We start from the raw sequence: 18,128 nt of genomic DNA, 5'->3' as shown, positions 1-18,128 counted from the left end.
ACGGAAAGCAATCTCGCAAAATCGTGGGAAACGCAAATAAAAAAAAAAAGATGATAATCATAGAAAATGAAAGTCGAACATAATGATTCAGATCCGTTTGTTTTAATTTACTAAAGCTAATTAGTTAATCAGAATTTATATGTGTAATAAATGAAGAATTTATTAAATAAAAAGATTCTATTGTTATTTCGATTTAATTAACTCCTCGAAATGCGATTCATGAAGAAATTATATATTTAGCACCTCATTTATTTAATTATCTGCGTCGGCGTCGCAACGATTGTTCAATAGACACATTGTGAACGTCGTAAATACAGAGAGATAATTAACGCAAAGATGAAAATAGTCGCTCGAGGAATTGTGGAAAAGCGCGGGAAGAGAAAAATCCGCCTGCCCATCGGGTGGACGTCGCGCTGATAAATTTACAGTCCGTACACGGTCCTATGAACGCAGTTACCGCCGGAAATAAATCCATCCCCGTGTAAAAATAAAACTGGAACGAGGAGCCGCGGCGTACGAGCCACTAAGAGAGAGAGACCGAGCGGCGGTTATGATAAACCGTAGCGTGCAGAGCGAAGTGTAAAAGGGGCATCGCGAGAGAGAAGTGAAGAAGGGGGCGAATTAGCGCGCGTGCGGAAAGTACCGTTTCGCGGACTGCGCGTTATGTATTAACGACGAAAACGACACGTTTATAAAAAAAAAAAAAAAAAATAAGGGCGTCCCACCAAAAACCGCGACGACGAATCATCGAAATATCTCATATCTCGCGAATTTACAGCAGATATTCCGTAATGTAAACTTTGGAGAAATATGAGACGGTAATACTGAAACTTTAGTATCTACTCCAGCAAATTCGCCATTTTCGTTCCCATTACTGTCTGACGAAATAATAGTGTAGTAATATATCATTTCATTTGGACTGAGATACATTTTTCACAAATCTACTGTATCGAAACACTAATATAATTATTGAGATTATACTCGCGATTTGTGTATCGTTTGTTTGACGATGATTCTTTATATTGTGATATATCATAAAAATAGATACGCTTGTACAAATAGAGTATAAATAAAAGAACTGCTGGATCAGCGCCGGTTTGATTGATGATTAAGTATAATATACAGATTACGGCAATGTAAATCAAGCTCCGAGGGAACAGGAGAGACCAAGACAGAAGAGCGAATATAGAGAGAAGGAGTATGACTAGAGTAAGCGAATAAGCCGTCTTGGTGGGGACATGACGCAAACACTAATGACTACTGCGTTAATCTAATCTGGTCCGGAGACCAATAATAACACGCGAAAATGACACTCTATTCCGGAGTCCGATTACGAGACTCTTCTTCCCAGAAGCGCCATAAGGAACACCGGAAGAGAAAATAAAAGAATCTAAAACACACCCAAGCGGTGTGGTTATTATCTCTAGTGCAGCGATTGGCAAAGTCTGCGATGTTGCAAAAAAAAAAAGGTAGAATTGCAGTCTGCAAAATTTTACATTAAATATGTAAGATAGAGAGTTACGAGATATTTTAAAGTACTAAAAAACAACAAAAAAAATTAATGTGTAAAACATATTTGCCGATTAACTCCGATAGATGTTGATTTTGCTGTCTCATTTGATTTAATATCATATTTTCTACATTTTTTCGTAGCCTAATATAAATTCATGAGATCAGGCTGTGCAATTCTGGACCCGCTTCCAAGAAATTGCATGATCGCATTCGGAGACGCAGCTATCGATACGAAAATTGATAAAAGGCAGCCGTATGTCGACGTGGTCTTCCGTGTAAGCAAATAATACAGTAGCCGGCACAGTGAAACGACAGAACGGGCAGCAGCGGCGGCGGCGAGAAACTTTGCACACACGTGTATTTTCATAAGCTAAGTTCCCCCGCGTGCGCGCGCGTACAAACGCGGGCCGAAATAGCGCGTAAACTCGGTGAATTTTCGCACGACGCAGCAATCATCGAGGTAATAGTAATTAAAACGTATCGCGCGAGCACCACGCGCGGCCATCGAGTAGATGACCGCCGTAATTTCTGCACAGTTACAATGTCGCGCGGCGCGATTTTGGTATGGTTCCAAGCGTATAGGTGAGCGGTCTTCGTGGAAGTCGCGCGCGAGTGTACGCGAACATGATTATTATCGTTCACGGTTAACAATTGTTCCGAGTAATTCCCGCCGTTCATCCCATTTCGTATCAAACTCGGGCCACACAACGCCTGTGTTTTAGCATCAATATCTTTTTCTCTCTGTCTCTCTCTTTTCGTTTTATGTATCTTATACTTAAAAAAAATAAAAAATTGTATACATTTTAGACATTTAAAAAACGAGGTTTAAATGCATGGATGTACTTGTAGAGACAAAGTTAATCATAATTTTTAATCTACCGGTAAAATAAGCAACGGTAAGAAAAGCGTACAATTGGGTTATTCGGGCATACTGCAACTATACACGATTACAATAGAGCCATTAAAATTAATTAAGTTCTATTGTTGAAGGGAAGATTTGCATCTCTATATCGCTCGCCTTCATTCATGTTTTATCTCGTAGCAGTGGGAAGTGATACGGCAATCGTGTTCTACTGTACAGTTAAGAGATACAGTGTCGATTTAATATTCACCGGATTATAAAAACACCGCCGAAAGTTCTCGTAGGTCGGCGATCGACGGATCATGCGCCGGTACGCAAAGCGAAAAATAGCGCGTACGCGCACGATCTGATGTAACATCGTATATTTGCCGTTGGAAAATTGCCGAGCGAAGAAAACATTGTTTGCCTTAAGCACGAATATATGCGCCCGAAGTCCTCTTAATTAACCTTGCGGTTTCCGTAGAAAAGTTTCTGACATGTGAGGGGCCACGAACACAATGGTCATTTAGCATATCCGCTTGGCACGCGCGATAGCGAATCCGTGGAAACCGCTGCTCGCGGCGATTACCCGCGGGCGGTTTTCGTACGCCGCAATTAATAATGCTCTTACCGAGAAACTACGCCAACGGAATGCAAATGCGCCGTATAGTGTACAGCGTCGAATCAGAAATCGGCGGTAGAGATCGACGAGCGCGATAACGACGAGGGGCGATATAACAATCTCGTTATTTTTCTTGCGCGCGTGCGCGCACAAACGGGCGGTTGCATAAAATATTACGTATGCGTAATTACTCCAATGCATAAAATATTACGTATTTATAATTCAAGCACAGTCACGCTGCGATTTCTTCGTGTCTTTCAGCCGAATGGAGACAGGGAGGGAGGGAGAGAAAGAAAGACACTACCTGTTACATTTCCATCGAGGTCGAAAGTTGATCGTGCACGATATATATACGCGCGCGCAGTGTGTGTACACAACGGCCCGACGTGCGGCACCGATGGATTATGCAGTGTGCACTTAGAAAGTTCCCCTCGTCAGCGATTTTCCTCGGCGAACAGAGGCAACGTGCGCCCGATTCCAGTTGGTTCCACGAAGCGCGCGCGCGTTACTTGTCGAAGAAGTCTCGATACGACGAACTTACGCCGACGAAGCTTCAAAAAGTTTGGCAGCGCAACAAATCGTGATGCAGACACGTATTGGAAATGCAAACAAGATAAATCCCAAAAGTGGAGATTTCGAAAAAAAAATTCTTAATCCAAATATTTTACTTATTCGATAACTTTCACTTATTACCGCACGCCTTTTTCGCGTCGCGATTAAGTTATTAGACTTTAAATGGTTCTAAATTGTAAATTATTAGAACCATCTGACACATTAACGAATCACTTATCTCGAGACCATCGCCGCACGCTACGAATATTAATCAACATAGTCTTAAGCTCGTGCAATCCGCAATTCGAGATGCGGATCTCTCGCCGCCTCTCATTGTTCATTAAAACCGGGAGAAGGGGGGAAACGACGTCGTAAACGCGCCCACGAAACGTCGGGATGACCAGGACACTGCAATTTCCATTCGAGCGTGTTAAATGCAATATCACCACCGCCATCCTCACCCTCGCCGGTGAGGATGGTGACGAGGAGGACGACAAGGACGACAGAGCGACGATGGGGCACGTGAAAGAAGAACTGTGTGAGAGTGAGAGAGAGAAAGAGAGACAGAACACACATCTCTTACACGTGTAAATAACGTTTATACCTAGAGAAAAAGAGAGAGAAATAAAGAGATTGTGTAAAAGAGAAAGAGAGAGAGAGAGAGAGAGAGAGAGAGAGGAAGGGAGAAAGAGAGGAAGAGAACATCCTCGTAAACACCAGGCCGTAACTGTAAAACCCGTTTCCATCGCGTTTCGCTTACCTCGATCAAATTTCCGCGTATATTGTGCGAAAACACGATGTGAGGCATTAATTAAGACGTGAAACGGTACATGGACCGAATTTAATAGCGTTTATCTTCGCAATAGAATGTCTATCTTACGTCTCTAGTCTTTCTAAATCGCTCAGAATCTTATTTCTTTGGACATTCATCGAATTATTACTTTTAATTCATATATACATTGAGATAAATGATAAATAAATTTAAATAAACGCTGCAATAAAAAAGGACAACTCTAATTCCTGACTGAGATAAAATTTATCATCATTCGTAAATGAAGGTTTTCGCGCGGAGAGATACGGAAGCAAGAATTTTCCACGCAGGGCCCCCCTCCCCCTTGTCAGGTTGAATAGCGAATCGTGAATCTACGTTACTCACGAAGACGAGAGAGAGAGAGAGAGAGAGAGAGAGAGAGAGAGAAAGAGGAGAGGAAGGTAGAGAACGCGGGAGGGGCGGAAAAAGAAGGCGAAGCAATTTAATTTTTCTCCCGCGCGCGCGGAAGGTTCTATATCGCGCCAGAGGAAGACGCGACGTGTCGCGGTTTATTACATTTTTCCTCTCCTACTCAACGAACTAATGGACCGCTGGAAATAGTGCCGAGGCTATAAGCTCCTATTCATCCTTGAAATAAAATCAGCGCCATCTCGCCGGCTGTGTCGTCTCACTTCGACTCTCGGCTTTTCCCTTCGGCGAGTGTATAACGTTCGGGACAAAACGCGCGGTGCAACGTAAAGCAGCACAGCGTAAGGGGTAACGACCTATTATATTTTCGCGCGTTTTACGCGGAATATTTTACGTCAAGAATCCTCAACTAATTTCTCGAGAAATAATTGAAATGACTTCAGTTACATTCTTCATGTTTTTCATTCCGCGCAAATTTAGAGATTTCAAAGATAAAGGAGAGTTAAGCTAAAAAAAAAAGTATGCTAGAGTCACGTTTTAAACGTTTTAAAAATTTTGCGTTAACTACGAAAATTCTTTCCGACAGTGTCACTCGCTTTTTATATAGACAATGTTCATATGGCACATTTCAATAATTTCCAAATACAACGTAACTTCAATATCACGTTAAATGTGATATGAAAACAAAGAGCATTTCGCAACAACAAAAAATTAAAACTTAATTTTATAAAAAAATTTATAAAATCTAATGTGAAAAGAATGTTTAGAAAACTCCAACTTTCGAAATCCCACGGCCCGGCGCGGCGGTACGTAACACACCTAAGAGAAATTACCTATGAGACAAGGCAAACGACTAATAAAAAAAAAAAAAGAAGAAAAGTAGGTATGACGACAGTCTTCCCGCGCTAAAATATTTCTATCGCGTTTGAACGTTCCGATCGGAACGGGTCTCTCGCATGCGCGTGTATATATGTATACGTGTGCGTAACCGCAAGGCTCCTACAATGAGGAACGTCTCTCTCGATCGCCTTGGCGAATCGCTGCTCGCGCGCTGACCTCGCGCCGATCGAGATCGCTCCTAAGACCACCCGACCGACTCATACGAGAAATCCATCGGCACGACTTCCTGCAGATATTTCAACTTTCTAGTTAACCGGTCGACCTGCCGATACCCGGCGCGGATTTGCGGCACGTTAAATCACGTCCTCCTAAACGAGCCGATAAAGAGGTGGCCATTGTACGCGGGTATAAGAGTCGTTGTTTATATCCTTGCGACCCTGCCCTCGGTACCGCGACGGCGCGGCGCGCGGCGTGCCTGTCGATCCTCTCTTGGGCTTTCTAGAAAATATCAAGCGATAATTAGCCGCAGGAAGATATAACAGCGGGATATCGCTCCGAGGTCGTCGCGGCGAGAAATCCGCTATCGAGCGAGATTTTTTCACGCTTCCAAGACTTTCTAGTCGATTGATCCGCGCGGCGCTTATCCTCTCGCACACATTAAGCCGCGCACAGTTAAAATTATTTTCATCATCCGCAATTTCCGTCCGGGAACGCAGGAGCAATCATGAAAAAGAGAACCTATGGTTTGTCTGTTTTTAAATGTAAGTAGGTATCTCTCGGTGCGAATCAGTAAAATCCGTGTTTAAAAAACGCTCGTTTCTACTTCGATTAATTTAAAATCGTAATCGCTGGATAACCATTACAAGCACAATAAAGCACACAGAATATTGCGTTTAATGATACATGGAAATTTGCAAAACGATTCTTAGAAAGATCGTTTAAACCAACATCAATTGTCTGTCTGCTATCATTGCTACTTATCTTACCTCCTGGCCTCAATTAAACTACATTAGTCATCAGGGACTTTTTTTAAATAGCGATTACTTTATCTTAAATCATAATTGAAATATTTCGAAGTTATCCCTCATCAAACCGAACGAGCAAAATGTTTCTCGGATTTTGGTCCAGATTAAAAAGTAAGAGCGAAAAATAACGGGTCCCTTTCTCCTCTTTCGTCACTCTGCAGGAGTAATCCCTGCTGCAGTTATTCGATCGGCGCGAGAGTTCAAGCGTCTTTGTTATCGGAACTTCGATCTGGACCTACGATCAGCGTCTGTCGATCCGCGCTCGTTACTCTCACGGAGCCGTAAAAAGATATTCCCCGTCATCGGGTCGAGACAAGAGGGGCGCCAGCTTGCGCCGCGACACGCCTCCCGTATCGAAAACAATTATCGTAACGTAATATCGCGTCTATCGTCGCCGAACGACAATAAATCCCCGCGCACGCAACGCTGCACGCATGCAATACGCATACTTTCCTTTCTCTGCTGCGAGTGTACCTATGACCCTTCGCAATAGTACCGGGTTGCGCTCGTAATCTACGAGTTATCGAAAAACGAAGTGCATTATGCTCGTCGCTTTAATTAAAGAGTTTTAGCTTCTATTTATTTTCGTGCAAGATAATTATCTTGTCGAGCGATAAATGTTTCATCTTCCATCTAGAGACATAATTATGTCGCTTAGACTCCTCAAAAATCAAATTAAAATTACTTTATACGAAATTTATACACAATCACGTATAATCTTTAATTATAAAGACAAATTATATTCAGGCACAGAATGTTTCTGTACAACTATTTAAAAAAATAATCGATGTTCGTTAAAAATTGAACAGTGTTGGAATAATAGCTAAACATATACGAAAGAATATTAAAAAGATCTTACAGTTGATTTTACGTATCATTCACTATACAGACGTGCTAATAACGCGGCACACATTGAGTGGAGAGCGAAATGGCCAAGCGAGACTTGCTTTTGCTTTGTAATGTATCTAGATTACAGTATATCGTGCTGCAAAATGTATAATCTGTACACACGTTCACGTATACACACGTGTATTAGACGGCACTGTACAAAGTGAAGAAGCACCGTCGTTGCAGAATATTGCGTATCGTATCTTGCGTATATCTGCAATTGGCATTAAAGCGGAGTGTGTGTGTGCCAGGGAAAGAAATCGAGCATCGCGTTTCGAGTCTGACCGAGTCCAGAGACGACAGGTAGTTACGTTAGAAGGGTAAGGGTCGCACAATCCATACCAGGTGACCGATACGTACGAGCGAATCGCGTGATCGTATACTTCGGCTGGTATGCAGACGGACCGCAGTGGCGTGTTGCATTATTTTAGAGGGGCGGCGGGAGTGAAAGGGAAAGAACGCGACATGCAGGGCGCAGACAATCGCGAGGGGAATCCTGAATGTGTATATAATGTGTCTGCATGTGTGCCTGTGCACACAATATTCCACGGTAGCGGAGAAGGGACGGGGGTCAGTCGACCAGGTGGTAAAGCCACCCCATGATTTTCTGGCCCGCACGACTCTCTGCCTTCCCTGGGGAGATGAGAGAGAGAGAGAGAGAGAGAGAGAGAGAGAGAGAGAGAGAGAAAGCGGGGACTGAGTCTCACTGTACTCTCGTACTCACGTACCGTACTCGACACGCGATCGAATCGCGCGCGTTTGTTAGCATTAAACTGCCAGATAAACGCACGCGTCGCCGAGCGCACTCCCCCCCCACCCTCCTACTCTTCCCCTCTTGCCCCGGTGATATGCATCGTCGCGCTCGGTATCGATGGCGGTTATCGATTTCTACCATTTCGTTGCTTACACAGAATTATCGCCTTTCTTGTCCCCCGTCGGCGTCAGGTTTCTGGAGCGAAATTTTTCACACGCGACACTTTACGCCGCACGCGAATTATTTTCAGCATTCAACATTACAGATATTAACTGTCACACGGTTACCTTTGATATTTCACATTGTAAATATTATAAATCTCTCAGCCTCGCAGTCCACGTGTCTTCTTAATCGATCCGCAAAGCCGATAACAGAGAGAAAGAGAAGAGAAGAGAGAGAGAGAGAGAGAGAACGTATTTTACAACTACGCGTGTAGGATACGAGTATGTTGGTACAAAGGATGATCATTATTCATAGCGAGCAGCAAAAACGAAGGACGACGCATGACTCACGCATCGCCGAAACCCGTCAGGCGCGTAACACACGTCGATTACGTCTAATCGATGATACTGATAAACGATGTTAATCGTTTGATGCTTATAATGCGCGCGCGCGCGCGTACGAGTGGTGTGTATATGTGTATTTATACGCGTATGTGCGCGCGCGCGGGAAAAGTTGAAACGGACGCGAGTAGCAGTCATTCGAAAGTTACGAACAGGACTTTAAATCGCTTTTAAATCCGGCTGTCTGGTTCCACCGGTTTAGATATATATACATGTAGGTATGTATATATATATATATATAAAGTATACGACAACGTGCGACCTTTCGCAAATTGGTCCACGAATAGCGACCTTTCGCGCTAAAATCTGCCGGCACTCGGGAAGACTTGACTTCGCTTATTTAAAACGATTATTGCTTCTCCTTCTTTTCAACACAAACCGTACACATCGTCGCGATGCCATTCCGATCGTATTTGTGTCGTATTTTACAGAGACGTTTGTATAAAAAAAATCGCGATTCGTGACATTCTAAATATAAATTAATGAAACTCACTGCTGTTGTTATTGCAACTGATGTTTATATAGGCGTTATAAAGCATCGTAAAAATATGAAATATAACGTCATTAAGTGGAGAGACGTTTGAATGGAAAATAGCGTCGTAATACAACCATGACACGTAGCGTCTACCACATAACCATGAAATAACACGGTAAAATGCAAAATTAAAGCTGCCTTGAGCGTAAAGGATTGAAAGGGATATAATCTCAGGAAACTTCAGTTCTCTCGAGTTTTCTTTAGTACATACCTATAAGTGAAAAGAAATGCATCTCTTACGTTCGTTATTACATTTTAATTGTTAAGAATGGACCACATTTTTGTTCGCAGCATTGAAATTGACGTAAAAAAAAATTACGTATGATAATCTTACACAACGTGACTCCAAAGCTCGTGTAATCGACAGGTAAAAATTTTTACTGAACTTAATGAAAATTTTATTCACGTATTTCGAGTGTCCCATACAAACGCGTATGATCAAACGTACACGCAGTCGTAAAAGCAACATGCGATTTATCCATGAAGTGGAAACACTCGGCGGAATTGCAGACCGCGCGGGTCTGCATATCGCGTCGCGCATAATGCTCCAACTGTACAAACCGCAAATGAAAAGTACTAATATCACGAGACTGTTTTAATCTCATTGAGAAAGCGCTGGACGGACGAGCTCGTTTCGCCGACCGGCGAAAGTGTCGTTAACCAAATACGCGGCGGCGGCTCAGGGCATTTTAATTCGCGGCAATGCAATTAAAAAAACATGAGCGCCGCGCACGTGGAAAACGTGCCGAAATTCTAAGCGAATTAAATTAATTATGCGCGGATTATTCCTCACATTCTCGGAAGCGGTATGAGCTCCCGTCGACGCGAAATGGAAAATGAAAAACGGCGGCGGAAGAAAGAGGAAACCGGTATCAGACATCTAAATAACAGAGTAATAATAGACATTGTACGTTTATACCGTACGTTATCTTACAGAATCGTTTTGATTAGCACAAATTGACGCGTGCCTTCGAAAACGGCCGCCACATAAATGCATAAATTCCACGATTAATACTTCTAAGAAGACAACAGACAGAACAATCTTTTTGGAAGATTCTATGTTGTACAAAGTTCAGCATCGTACAATTAAAATGCAAAAGTGAACGTAGGACCGCATCTCTTCGTACTTGTAAGTGCTCATTATCATACATAACGTGTGTAAAAAGCATGTAATTTAGTCATGGTTCAACCCTGCGAGAACAAGTCGTACGTGCGCATCTTTGGCGATAATTTTAGTCACTTGAGGATTTGGCATCGTCTACGCCAAATAGAAAACCACGGAGAGGGGAGGGGGGATCGCGCGCGAGTAAAAGAAGCGAGTAAAACGGCGAAGAAGGGAGGCAAGACGAGGACGCGGAAAAGGAGAAAGAAGAGAGTGCCGAGAAGAGTTGCAGAGGGTCGGCGCGCGCGCACGCGATTATCCATTTGCTCCTTTCGTAGACCAACGGGGGGACAAGGTGTCCTATTTATATCCGCGAGAAACTCGCGCCTAATGTGTAGACCGGTATTGTGCAACTTTCATCGGGCTTTCCATAAGATGTTCCACCGCGTCTGAATCCGTGAGGGAGAGAAACACGAAGGGAAATAGCAGTAATATCGTTTCATTAGCGAAATTAACATGAAAACACGAAGCGATATCTTGGGAAATGAAAGAAGAATAAATTTCTACTGAAGCTTAATCCTCCTTTTGGGGCCGTTGTGAAAGAGATTCCGCGGTTTTCGTCTTTAAAGAGAATAACGTGATAATATTAAAATGTCTGAAGGTTTCAGAAAAGATTTAAATTTGTATTAAAGGATAAAGGAAGGGCCCTCTCCGAGAGTTCTCCAAAAAATCGAATCCAACAACGAATTGTATTCTTTATTTCCTGATTTCCGACAATAATGTACCACCCTGTATACTGCGAACGAGATGAAACAAGGGAGCGAGTAAAGACGGAGTCGTAGCCCCGGGCGAAAAATTGCCCGCGCTCGCATACAAACAATCCATTCATTTAACAATGCGCCGCTCACGTTGCGTTCAAGGCCGCTGTATCGCGGGATCAAAGAGCTCCCGCGTGTGCAGGAGAGCTGCCTCGCGGAGAGTTGATCATCTCGCCCGAAGGGGGTAGCGCACAGCTCAAAATAATCCGTATTGTGTATTCTCCCGCTCGCGAGATCGTCCCCCCGCCCTCCCCCTCGAGAGTTCGGACCTATCCCGTTTTCGAGACAGAAGGCATCTTCGCAGCGCGCGGCGCGCGTTAGTCCGCGCGCCGTTGAGTTTATCGAAATTCAATTATCGATAAACGTATATCGCTTACGATAACGGCGCTAATTATGATAAAAATGTTCCTACGCGCGTAATCGCGAAGATACGCGAGAAAAATCACGCCTGTGTGTCTCGCACGTACCTACCTATAATGCGCGACGCCTCCGGATAATTGAAATACCGGTTACCGCGACGCGCGATAAACAATACTATTGCCGATACCCTCGAGAGCCAAGAAAACATCGAGTTTTCTCAACGCGCAATAAAAGAATAACGCGCGTTTCCGCAGTCATCCTATTTTCTCGATGTCGCCCGACTCTCGCATTTCGACACGATAAGATAGACACGAAAAGATGACGACGCGATACGCGTTCGTGGAAGAAGCTTCGGTTGCGTTGGACGGATTTGAATATCGACTTTATCGAAATACACCGATTACCGGTGACTACCGGTTTCCTTCGGGTTGCTTCGCTCGCTCGCTCGCTTGCACGCTCGTTCGCTCTCGTGCGTGCAACGCCCGAGAAAGAGAAACGAGCCGACCGGTCGCGTTCGGCCGGAGCGAGAGGAGCGGAACGGAGAGAAATACACCTTGCACCTGTCGGCTGGCTACAGAAGTGGCTTTCCACTAAACTACGTCACCTCAGAATCGGCTCTACCGATTAAAGGTCGGCGATACTCTCGCATCAGCCATCTTGAATCATGACGCGGTGAACGAGAGGATAAATGAAGACGCTGTTCCTAACTGGCTATTCAAACGGACTTAAATCGAGGAAATACAACGCGAAGCCAGTTAATAATTCTAATACAGCTATTCTAATACACACACACATATATCTTTTAACGTAATAAAGAAAGATCCTTTCAAAAGCGATGTATTTGCGTTGCTTTGAATAAAAGTTTTGATTTTGACAGCTTCTCTCGGCGATATTATACAAATCCCCGCAACTTTTCTGTTATAATGGTTTCATCGGCGAAAAGTTATTTGAGAGCGCAAACCGCGGGAAGTTTTTTTTTTCGTTTCCTTTGATCGCTTCCGGGGTCGTAATTTCCGGCACGGGTTTTAAGAAGAAAACAAGTTGCACGCGGAGAACAGGGCTCGCAAAAATTTCATTCCGCCGAGGAAGTTAAATATTTTCTATGTCGTATCGTAATGGAAATTTGTAATTTTGCCGCTCAAACGTGGGACAAACGTAAACCGCGATCGGGACCGCGGCGGGCGAGACGCTGTTTGTAGAAAGTGGAAACGAATTGCAAATGTTAGCACAATTGGCTCCGGCAACGATATTCGCGGAAAAATAGAGAAAACCGCGCGGGACGTGCGTCTACCTGCGAGGCGGATATTAAAATGTTGCACATATAAGCTCGTATGTAATTGCTCGTGGCAACAGTTTTTCGCGAAATTTCTGTAATCAATTGCGACGTTGATGCAAAGCAGAAGCGGTGATGCGATGTGAGAGATATTGGAGACAATAAGTGTTAATAAATGTTGATGGCTGCACTGTACGATGCATTCAATCGACGCTTTTATACAAAGGCGGTACACCTCGATTTATTTTTAGACACTCTGGTCTCGGATTACAGAATTGTAATCCTTTCTGTCCGCACGAACGAGCGATAACCGGAGCGAGCGCATAATTTTCGCGACGTAATTCTAGCCTTTAAACGTGAGGTGAAAGATGGAACGTGTGGGCAAGTGTGTGTCCGAAAAAGCCGCGTTGTAAGTATTACATCATTATTACACTTTCGAGCGATTGCGTCATCGACTTGTGGCCACGATCATTTCGCGATCGAATCGCATCTATCGGAGAAGGAAATAGCTAAGTTATTGGCGAAATACGGATTCTTATCGCGGCCGCAATTATCAACCACGCGCAGATACCGATCGTCCGACGACGACGACGACGACGACGACGACGACAACGTCAACGACGACACACGAATACGTGCTGCACAATCGCCAAGTCGCGCTTATCTTCGAACAGTAAACAAAAGGACACGCGATATTTATAGATCGCGCGGATAATATCGTATTGAGCGCAGGTATCAATAATCTCAAGTTACATTATTCATCGTCGTTGGGCGTCGGATGGCCGCGAAATTAAATGCGAACGCGTGGAACACATTCCGCGGCTCTTCCGCAGGTGGGCAAAAATATATAGGAACGTAACTTGCGGAGAGTCAAAGGGAAATTTCTCCCGATTGCGAGTTAGCAATCAAACTTTGGCGGCGCGTGAAAGTAAGACTGGTGACGCAAACGACTCCGAAAAGGGACTCCGAGGGGGAAATTTCGTTTGCCGCCCGTTCGAAGAAAAAAAAAACTCGAGTTCGATACTTTAATCAGAGAATGTCAATACGTCCTACGTGCTCGACGCACAAGAGCGCAATACACTTCTTTTAATAGACGGCATATATATTTAACAGTGTTACGCAAAATATTTCTACAGAACAGATAATTTATTTTTAATAATATGCAGTTTCTCTCACGTTTTCTCTTCGGGATAGTATCCGCACATCGACGTATTGGAAAATGTTATCAAATAGAAAGTACGAGTAACGAAACATCCGAGATATTCCGCGAAGATAATTCCGAAATGTCAAGTATAGCGCGACAATTAGTAACGTATAAATTACGTATCGGCTATATACTCGCTGTATACTCGCTGTAATTACAATTGTCACAGTAAATTTTCGGATTATCACTGGCGATACGCCGCGGCATATCGGTATCTGTAAGGTATAAACAAGTGGATATGTCGGTATGTCTGTCTATGCAAGGTGGTATTGGAATATAAGTAAGCATTGGCAGCTCTTTTTAAATTGGTGCCGTCCCTACGTGTACCCGTGCCCGATTTCCCGGCCGTCGCGATAACGCGACGAGTTATCGGATTTAAAATTTACGTAACGATGCACTGCCGCGCGCGTCCGCGCGCGGAATTATTTTCGATAACCCGGTACGATAACGGTCGCCAACCGAGCGGGTTGGCGGTCCGCGTTATAGTGACTTGTCGCGTCCAATGTTTTTTTTCCTCTCGCGTTCGTTAGCGGCCCTCGGTCACGCTCCGGCGGAGGAGATTGCGCTGAGATCATTCATCGTTCGTCGCCGCGCGAAATTAGCGGCCGCGATTCGGATTATACGATTACGAGATACCTTTTCCGCCTGCCCGGACCTCGCCAGAAAGTTCAAGAAAACGATCCGCGACGTGAGCCCGGACGGGCGATAATTCTGCGAATTAATCGCCGCTGTCGTCGACGAGCGGGATTAAACGGAGAGTAAAATCAGATTAGCGTGATCGATCCTTTAGAAAACGATCTCTCTCTCTCTCTCTCTCTCTCTCTTTCCGCTCGATAAGACTGGACGATCGGCGAAAGAACGTGACGTCCATCCGCGCGTGGATTTTAATCTTAAATCTGGTCGAAAGAAGTGTACCCTTCGAGATATAAGCTCGCCTTCCTTATTGCCCGAACTCGCGACGTTTTGCTTACAACTGATACACGTTTCTATTATCCTGAACACCTGCGCAAATTATACTTTAACAACTCAGCATTTCGTCACACTTAATGTTGTGTTCATAAGTGTGTTGCGTCGTAATTGTACTTTATAATCAATGCATTAAGAAAAAAAACAGCGTTAATAACGCGAAAGTAACGCGAATGAAGCGCTCGGTCAGATTTAAAATTATATAGTTTCATCTTCGTTTTCAAAGCAACGAACTTTGACTGCATTCGCCAAGCATATGTTTAAAGGCCCATACACGAGCCGCATGGGATTCTGTCGAAACTTCTTAAAAGGCACATCGGCAGGCCTATAAAAGTGACAAGTGCGCTCGATGTATTCTAGCCGCTCGGTCAGGTGCGCGCCTGTCGCCTAGTGAAGACACGTAAACAATGGATATGATGATCGGCGCGCAGCTGTTCGTGGCCCCCGGAGTCCGACTGCGGCAAGTAACTGTACTTCGGAAAAGGAGTCCCGCTGCGAGTATTGGCTGTATACGAAAGAGGACCGACGGAAAAATCGCGGGCTGCTGCTGCGTACGCGGAGCGCGCTTTTACAACACTCTCGCGTTCGTATGCTCTTGTACACGTCGACGAATCCGAGCGACGGAGGGAGACGCGGAGGGCCAGAAGACTCGCATTCACTCGCAAGCACGCACGCACGCACGCATGCACGCACACGTACACAGAAAATAAAGACAGAAACTCACTCCAGAAATAATGCACAGTATCCATCCAAGCCGCGGTGGCGAAGATAGGACGTTGCCTTCCTCCGGGATTATCGGAGCGCGCTCAGCAGCGACCGTACGAGAAAACGACACAAAACGTCGGGTTTCCCCCTAAGATTCCTCCGCGCGACGACACTGATCTACTCCTCCACCTTCTCCTCGTCGCCGCCGTCGTCGTCGTCGTGGTCGTCGTCGCCGCCGTCGTCGGCGTAGTACGACGACGACAATGCACTACTGACACTCCCCCGGGTCGGCGAGATTACACGTCGCTTCACGCGTCCTCCCAATTTCACGTCGCGACAGTCCCGACGTCGCGGGCACGCGGAAGGCCACGGAAAGATCGGCGCGGGATTATACCTCGCAACGGATTTCTCTCGTCACTCCGGCGACACTCACCGGCCACCCGACGACAGCTTCCACGTCGCGCGTCGCGCCGCGACGCCTGCCGCGTGCATTACCCCGCGGCGCACGCTTTTCCCGCGTTCGTTCCCGTCGCGCGTTCACGCACGCTTACGCGCGGTCGAGCTCTAGTCAAGCACACGCACGCACGCACAGATGGAACGGCCGCCAAGAGGCGAAGGCAACGTAATACGCACGTATACGAACGGCCGGGAGGCACAAGGATGTTATACACTTCGCTCGCTCTACCTCGTCTAGCGGACAGACACGATCCCGCCGGCTGTATCCCGATTCAGCTTCGCGCCTCGCGACTGAGGCACGGCGATCCGATGCGATCCGATGCGATGCGATGCGATGCGACGCGATGTGATGCGTCGCGTGCGTCCGCGCGCGCCGCGACACTTTTCAAAACAATATACAACCAACACACCAACCAGCGCACGTCTCACCCCGTACGTGTGCTCGCTTTAAGCGCTTTCTCGCGCCACCGCCGTGCGCCACTCCGCGGCTCCGTCTCCGTCACCCCTTCCCTCCCCTCTATCGTCTAACTCTCTATCTCTCTCTCTCTCTCTTTCTCTGCCCCTCTCTACTCCTACCTTCCTCTCTTCCAGCCAACGGCGGTTTTTCCGCACGCACACGCCGCCGCGGATCAATAATTCACCATACGAATTCACCAGAAGCGGGCGAGCGGCGACACGACCGAGCGAGCGAGCGAGCGAGCGAGTGAACGAGCGGGCTGGCGGACAGGCGACTAGGCGGAGAGAGAGCAGCACACGTTTCTGTTACGGCGCCCCCGCTCGCGCGCCGGCAGCGAGGAAACGCGCACCGCGCACGCAGCCCAGCATACCACCGGCACACACCACCGACGCACACCACCGTCGAGCGACGACCGCGAGAGGAGAGTTGCCCTAACCTCGACGGTGAGGTGAGCCGCGCCGCGCCGCGCCGCGTCGCGTCGCGTCGCGCTGCGCTTGCGAATCGGCTTACCTCGTACGCGCTACCGACGCGCACAGCTGACACAGACGGTAGAGCACAACGCTTGTAAACACGCGAGAGCCCCGTACGATTCCGAGTACGCGCCGAAGGTCGGGCGCACGATGTAAACAGCCCTTCTACCGAGTAAACAGGCTTCCGGTCGAGGGAGCGCGTCTTTCCTTCTTTCTTTCTCCCGATCGAATGCGTACCGGCGAGATGGCTTTTTCTCTCGTTCTCTTACTTTTTTCTTTGTCCCGCGTGATTTGCTCCGACGTTTCTCTCGCGCGAGAAACTCCCCCCCCCTCTCTCTCTCTCTCTCTCCTACCTACACGCTCGTGTTTCCGTCTTACCTCGGAGCAATTTCGAGATCGCGGCTCCGAGTGCTCCGACGGCGGACGCTCGCCACGGCCGGGCGGAAGTACCGCACAAGCGTGACAAGTCGAACGCGCGAGAGAGCATCGGTCGCGCGGAGCGGATAATAACGGCGCGGCGTCGCGCATTCACTTCGCTCACTTCGCTCTCATGCTGAATATACACCGCGCGTTATGCAGAGTCTTTCTCTTTCTCTTTTTCGCACGCGTACACACATACACACACACACACGAACGTACACGGCGTCTCTCTCTCTCGCTCCCTCTGTCACACTCTCCCTCGTCGGTCCGTCTGTCCGTTTGTCAGTGACACTCACGCTCCGTCTCTATCCGTCTATCTCGCTCTTTCTCTCTCCGCGGGTAATATCGCCATCGTCGCTGCGGTCGAACTCGTTCCTCGCGCGGGCCCGTTGCGAGACGACGCCACCGTCAGGACGTCCACCACGGGCGTGGACGCGCTTCGCTCGCGTACTTACTTACGGCGCTTTCGAGCATTAGCAATTTTCTATCGTGTTACTTACCACTTGGCTGAGCTGTGTGACGTGGCGGCACGCGCGCGAGCGCGAGGGCGGCCCTTATTTTCGCGGACGAAAATTCGCACGGCGT

General features: G+C 46.5%; 1 protein-coding gene across 5 annotated transcripts in view; it reads right to left on the bottom strand.

Annotated features, from left to right (window-relative positions):
- The window catches only part of LOC105456175 (protein scalloped), a 153,723-nt gene extending 135,595 nt beyond the window's left edge, over nucleotides 1-18,128 (bottom strand). For 3 of the 5 annotated variants that reach the window (XM_011700017.1, XM_011700021.1, XM_011700022.1), the window contains exon 1: nucleotides 18,044-18,128. Coding sequence is in view for 1 of the 5 variants with exons in the window: in XM_011700019.1 (XP_011698321.1) it covers nucleotides 15,760-15,784 (25 nt within the window). In the remaining 4 variants the exon portion in view is untranslated. Of the gene's footprint in view, nucleotides 1-15,759; nucleotides 16,659-18,043 lie in introns of those variants that run through there. The other 2 variants (XM_011700018.1, XM_011700019.1) reach the window with 1 other exon arrangement.

Source organism: Wasmannia auropunctata, unplaced genomic scaffold (assembly GCF_000956235.1).
Source record: "Wasmannia auropunctata unplaced genomic scaffold, wasmannia.A_1.0 LD335737.1, whole genome shotgun sequence".
Taxonomy (NCBI): domain Eukaryota; kingdom Metazoa; phylum Arthropoda; class Insecta; order Hymenoptera; family Formicidae; genus Wasmannia; species Wasmannia auropunctata.
This window is presented reverse-complemented; position numbering and strand designations above follow the sequence as displayed.